General features: G+C 39.4%; 1 protein-coding gene across 1 annotated transcript; it reads right to left on the reverse strand.

Moving 5' to 3' along the window:
* Window positions 1–5,814: 5,814 nt before the first annotated feature.
* LOC128513492 (leucine-rich repeat-containing protein 30-like) lies at window positions 5,815–6,756 on the reverse strand. Its single transcript, XM_053487254.1, has one exon. The coding sequence runs from the start codon at window positions 6,754–6,756 to the stop codon at window positions 5,815–5,817; it is 942 nt and encodes a 313-aa protein (XP_053343229.1).
* Between the last annotated feature and the right edge of the window lie 266 nt (window positions 6,757–7,022).

A 7,022-nucleotide genomic window follows, 5' to 3' on the forward strand; every position in this document is an offset into this window, starting at 1 on the left:
AGACTTTCTTTCAAAAAAGTCATGATGCATGGTATAGTAGCTTGTGTTGTTAAGTGTAGGAAAATGAGCCAAGATGGTTTATGAAGACTGTTCTCCCCAAAACAGGTCTATTAATGGCTTTGCTTGCAGTTATTTACTCCATATGTTAGAGACACATTGTGTTTTACTAAACTGTCATTTAAGAGACAATGAGGCAACTTCCATTTCATAAGCCAGAAAATAGGTCTTGACATAAGCGCTGAACTAGAACTAGGTTTTTGGCGGAAGGTTGGCTGATTAAAACCAGAAGCGGAAAAAAAAAAAAAAAACAGAGCTCATTTGGAATCTTGCAACAATGTAGTATGAAGTTGCATGTTAAAAAAAATAAAAACACCCACTGACTATTCGGCAAAACAGACATGTGGGTCACACAGGAATTAATTTGTGGTTTGGATTGAAATAAATTGGTTGTTTTGTGCCCTGAATGTCTTGGGCAGTGGACTCTCTGTGTCTGTGGTTTAAAAATTTTGGCACGATAAGACTTGACCACTGAGAAATGACCTTGGAATGAAACATCAACACGGAAAGACTAACACACACACACACACACACACAGAACTACTGCACACAATTGCACACACTCTGCACACACAAAAATCCACACTCGGAGTACAAACACTATACATTAGTTTGATTGCATGCTTAAGATGTATTCTGCTAATTAGCCTTCTCTGGGCTAACACACGCTCCCTCTCTCTGACCCCGCCAAAGGGTCTAAGCATCATTACTTGATTAGCTGATTGGTGGCCGTGTTTGATATTTGTTATCATGCAGTGCTGATTACTGCAAATAACAGGCCTGACCTTTGCAAGGATGTGTCTTCAGAGTACAGCTTTAGCAAACCGTACCCAAGACAGACAAAGGCATAGTTGAGTAAAAAGCGTCTCCATAACAATGCAGCCAGAATAGTTTAATGTCCTCTACACTTTTTCAGGGCTCCTTATGCTAAAAACGAAAGGGTAAAAAAAAAAATTTAAGTGCATAAAGATAAGACATCAAATACATCTGGGCTTTTTAAGTAGAAGCAATTTGAATAATACATTTAATGCATGCTGTATTTAAATTCTATCAGTGTCAGCTATAGGGGTCATTTGAGGTCGTTTGAAGGATGATTATTTTAGGTGTTCTTATAGCGAAGAGTGTTTTCAGGAAGGACGCACATCATGATGTGGTGTAGTGACAGCATCCTTCCCATAGAGGGAATTATTGTGCTCTAAGGAGATATAGAGGAATAAAGATAGAAATAAAATTACACTTTTATGTTATTTTACGTCACTCCAGTATATGTGTATGGAGTATATAACTGGATATGGAAAAGAGGTTAATACTGTAGGTTGTTTTCCATGCATGGTCTTGTATTCATGCAGTTTGAGGGAAGGTTATTGGGTAAAGGTTATGAAAAAACATTTTCTTTTTTATCATTGTCTCATATTAAGTCTGCTGAAAAGATTTATGGACACAGACCAGCAAAAAAAAAAAAAAAAAAAGTCCATTTCAGTTTCAAGATAAATGTTCACTGTACTTACAGTACAAACAAACATTTACTTTGTCAAACTGTAGAATGGTTACAACCAGAAATAATAATAGGTTTCATCCTAACAGACAGAATAATCTAGTAGAAGGTTGTATGGTGGTGCAGCAGGTAGTGTCTCTGGGTTGGCCCTGAGCTCGGAATACTATCCCAACTCGTGTCCGGTCTTCCTGGGAAAGGCTGCTCCAGATTCATCAGGATCACCATATTAAGATGAATGAACATGATGTTGCAAAAATAACATTCCTGCAATGCTTTGTAAACCTTTGGAGCTCAGTCGACATTCCACCACATTAGATGTCTTTACAGAGCACACAGTATCAACAGAGACTTGTCCCACCTAAATCAGGAAATTTTTGACCTCCTTCCAACAGCTTGACGGCGACGTCTCATCCTCCTCACTAGCCTCATGATGTTGTTCTGAGGCGTTCCACTCTTCCACAAGTGCTACAGTACATGCAGTTCTGCCAGGTCACGTGGGGGTGGAGCACGATTATCCAGTCTTTGCTTCAACTGGTCCCAGATGTGCTCTATGGGGTTCAGGTCAGTGGACACTGATGGCCATACCATATGAGGCCCTCCAACTTCCCGAAGTCGAGCTGTGACTATTCTGCCACGATGTGGTGGAGCATTATCATTTATGAACAGGAAGTTGGGGGTGTGCTGGCGGAATTGGGGGATGATGATGGGTTCTGTGATGTCTCCGAGGTAAGAACGTGCAGTGACTGAGCCATGTACAATAACCAAATCTGTTTTACGCTGACTGGTGATGCCTGCCCAGACTGTTGCACCTCCTCTACCAACCTGCCAGTAGTTCTGTGTCTTGATGCAAGTCTGCTGATGACACTTTGAGACACACCACGTTCACGAGCAACATCTGCCTGCCTGCCACCGACCCGAAGGCGCCCCATGGCCAGGTGGCGCTGTTCGTCCGCTAAGTGACGTTGTGTGTTCATAGCTACAGTATTTGAATGATGAACCTGGAATGACTTAATGACAATATTAGCTTTTTTATACCCACAGAATGTTGAAATTGATGCCACATTGAAAAAACATTGTCTTTTGGGATTGGCGCAAATATAAGGCACACCTGTACACAATGAGAGCATTACATGGAAAACACAAAATGAGGTGTGTGTCTATCACCCCAATACAATTGCCGTCCTATCCCAAAAATGTCTGAAGTGAAACAAACACCGTATGTATGACATCCACTAAGTCTCTTACAATATCCCTAACTTATTGTGAGTAGTGTACAGTATATTCCGACTCTCTTAATATAAACACAATTTATCTCTATATACATATAGAGTTCATTTTGTGTGTGTTTTTTTTTTATCTTCAATGTATATATACTTTATACACATTTGTATATCCTGCCAACCATTATGGACATTACCTGCTATATTTTTGCTTATATCCACTTTTTGCATATCATAGCATTACCTACAGTACTCTGTTACTGCATATACCAAAAAAAATGCAGAATGTTGCAGAACATTTAAAGCAAAATTTTAAGATGCGTAGAAACCCAGGACATATTGATAGATCGATAAGTCAGAAATTCCCATAACCATGTTGTTTTGGTAATACAATGTTTTTTTTTATCTGTAAAACACAATAGAATGTACAGTACAGTATTGTACTATTACAATGTACACATATTGTAATTAGATCTGTGATAAAGAAATACATGAATATTTGAACTGCATGAAGGAAAAGCCAAGGAAAGAAATTCCACGACTCCGGTTTGAAAGTTTAATCACGCAAGGTCATAAAGTGACCTCTAGAATATAATATTTTTTTGTTGTCTGCTGTATATAAATAGAGACGAGCATTATCTTTTGTTCCTCTTGAAATAATTTAATTAGCCCTCGGATTCAAAGAGAGGCGTGACAGCACTGACTTGGGTGATGGAGTGGAACTTTAATCAAATTTTAATCCCACTAAAACTTCCCAACGCCCCCAGACTATCTTTCTCCCACCAGCCCCATAGTTTCCATTTGCCTTGAATGATCACAGTGTGTGTGTGTGTGTGTGTGTGTTGGGGTGCGTGCAAGAGCGCTTATAAGTGCTTGCATATTTATATGTTAATATTTGTTGTGGTGACCGCATGTTGTTGCTTCCCCAAAAAAAAATTTTTCATACAAGCGTAGCTTTCTCTCGGCATTTTAAAACCATTTATACATGGTGAAGTCGATTAAAGAAATATTCCGCCATATATGAGTTTGAAACAGTCCCTAATGCCGGGAAAAGAACATTAAAAGGACATAAATGTGAATTTCAGTATGAGTTGGAGGTCTTGTCGACAGACAATGCATACTATAATTATGTTTACAAGGTAGATAGCACTGTAGTGCCTATACGTAAATTAAGGTGGGAATTGAACCTGGAATCCTTGAATCTATTGTATACTTGTATAGGTGGTTTGATTCCTACCTCAATAAAGTGTGCATGTTCTTCCCTGTGGGTTTCCTCCCTCAGTCCAATGACATGCAGATTAGGTTAATTGGCATTCCCAGATTGCCCGTTGTGTGTTTGCATGTGTGCGTATGCCCTGTGATGGATTGGCATCCTCGTGCCCTAAGTCTCCTGAGACAGGCTCCAGGTCCCCCTGTACAAGATAAACATTATAGAAGATGAATGAATATGTGTTATGGGTGTACTTTTGTTTTAACATTATTTATTTAGCACTTTTTTTTTTTTTTAAGTTTTACCCTAACAACTAAAAAAAGTTTATGTGGGTTTTCTGTTCTTTTGTCATTACTGGAAATGTGTTAAAATTCTTGGATATCATAATCCTACTTATGCTACATACAGTATAAGCTGTTTCCTTTGAAGCACTGCGGGAATATTCCTTTTGAGTTAAGCTTCAGCAATGTTAGCAGACAATAACGCTATCCATAAATACAGACATTTGTGTGAGTGCATGGGGCAAGTAAGATCAAGTTCTCGAACTGTCCTGACCTGTAATAAAAGCTATGTGGTGTTAAGCTCACAGCTTTAACCGAGCTAAAACACACGACTGAAATAGAGATGTTACTCATATGATCGAGGTCGACAACAGGACAACGCACACAGCTTTAAGTGATTCTTTCCCAACCTAATCAGTTTGTAGTCCTTATGGTAAACTGTGGTCAATTTATTTTGGGAGATTAGCTAAACAACTTTTTATACACCTAAAATAAAAAAACAAACTGCATTTTGTCAATAATTTAGTTTCAATTTTTATGGCATAGATACCAGTTAGTTAAAACCTGTTCACATTATGTTTTAGATACTGTAGCAATCTCACAAAATTTTAACTAGAAGGAACATTTTATTTTATTTGCCTTTGCGGACTTTTCCTGTTGTTTTTGGACATTGGGGTTCATTTGGCATTGGACTGGATGGTCCTTGAGCAATGAATTTCATTGTGCTTTATATGGTTTATTCTGTACTGTTCTTAATACACTGCAGGGTTCTTGATCTTGGAGTTATCCTAAACGTAGCCATTGGACATTGGGCTTAGTTATCCTAAACGTAGCCATTGGACATTGGGCTGGCTTCTGCCAAGGGCTACTGAGCTCAATGATCACTCGGCCAATGACAATAGGCTACTGAGCTCAGTGACCACTAAGCCATATGCCCAAGGGCTGCTGAGCTCAAATAGCATCCAAGTGAAAAAAATTAATGCACTTTAACACTACTGGTGTGGACTAAATTAAATTTAAATAAAATACGTGCTCAATGCATTTCAGTAAATAATTAAGAGGCACTTTAGACTCAATTGGACTAAATTGAGCCAGAGGACAACATAGCACCTTAGAATGAATGAAATAAGCATTCAAGCACAAAATGATAAACAATATAAATAATTTTTAATATTAGTTGTTACTATGCATGCTGTATCTTTCATACATTAGCTGTTTAGTGTCTCAATCACTATGTACTGAAGCTTAAAATATGGTTTATAGTTTGCTGAGTAACAAGTTTTGTCACGTATGTAATAAGTAACAAGTTTTGGCACAAATAGATTGGGCTCCTTCAGAACTAGTACTATTTCCAGAGAAGCCCAAATCTCAGGAATGTGCATCACTATTAAATTATAGTCTACATTAGCGAGAGCATTAGTTCTCTCAACTTGTAACACAGAATTTTAATGAATTAATGATCAATTCTTCTAGAATTGGGTGTGTTAGAGCACAAATTTGTTAGTCACGGCTCAGCCTGGATTTAGGGTAAAGATTTTGGCAGTAGTAGTCTCAGGTAAGTTTAAGGTAGTTATACAAAGCACTCAGTCCTCCCTGTAGCACTTCTTGTAGGGGTTTCAAAAGTGGATTATGAACTATATGTAGTCCCTTATCGAGTGGATGACGCGCCAGCCTTTTGAGGTTCTTGAGCATGTACATTTCTGCTGGGATGCTCTGCAGGTCATTGAAGTCCACGTTGAGGAGCTCCAGGTCAGTCAAATTGCACAGAGTCTGGGGTAGTGTGTGGATATGGTTTCCTTCCACTATCAGAATCTTGAGGTTGGCTAGTTCCTGGATTTGATTGGCAATGTTCTCCAGGACATTGTAGGCCATATGCAAAAATACAAGCTCCTTCAAGGCATAGATGCAAGTGGGGACATGTGACATACGGTTGTGGCTCAGATTTAGCTTGGCCAGCTTATGCATGGAGACTAGGCTGCCTGGGAGTCCAGTCAGCTGGTTGTTGGCAAGGCTGAGAACCTCAAGTTTGGCACAGAAGCAGAGCTCCTCAGGCACCTCACTGAGACGGTTGCAGTAGGCAAACAATACCTTTAAATTCTGGAGAAGCCCAATCTCTGGGGGAAGCCTCTCCAATTCATTCCCCCATATATTAAGCACCACAAGGTTCTTTAAATTTCCCAGGCCAGAAGGAAGAGAGTATAGATAGTTATGGGACAAGTTGAGCTTGCCTAGCTCATGGAGCTCCCACAGGACAGCTGGAGCCTCATTCAGGCCCCTCATGGACAGACTGAGGGTGTTGTGGCCAAAGTTCATGGTGACGTGTTTGCGCAGACTCTCTGCAGAAGAAAGGTTCTCTTCACAGCTGGCTTTGCATCTCTTTTGGTGTTTTACATCACTGAATGTGCTGTTTCTAGGGGCCCACGGTGCCCGGGCCCTTGAATCAACATCTCGATGAGATTGCTGCTGAGAAATCTTTTGCTTTAGGAGAAACATTGAAGATACGATTTCCCTAAACAATGTACAGATTTGTTCTTAGGCTTTTCAGTTTTAGCATAAGGGTTTTTCCATTTAAGACACTTTTCCAGACATATCTTTGAAAAAAAAAAAAAGAACAGTGAGACATTTCTGAGGAATTCAGCTAAACATTACTGTTAAAAGCTGAAAACTTGTGGCTTACCCAAGGGAGCTGAGGAGCCTTCGTTTTTTCAGCCTCAGGGCTTTTTGGGTTTCACAGAAGTTAAAGAATCTAGTTAGTTTTC

The sequence above is a fragment of the Clarias gariepinus genome, chromosome 25, assembly GCF_024256425.1.
Source record: "Clarias gariepinus isolate MV-2021 ecotype Netherlands chromosome 25, CGAR_prim_01v2, whole genome shotgun sequence".
In the NCBI taxonomy this organism is placed as follows: Eukaryota; Metazoa; Chordata; class Actinopteri; order Siluriformes; family Clariidae; genus Clarias; species Clarias gariepinus.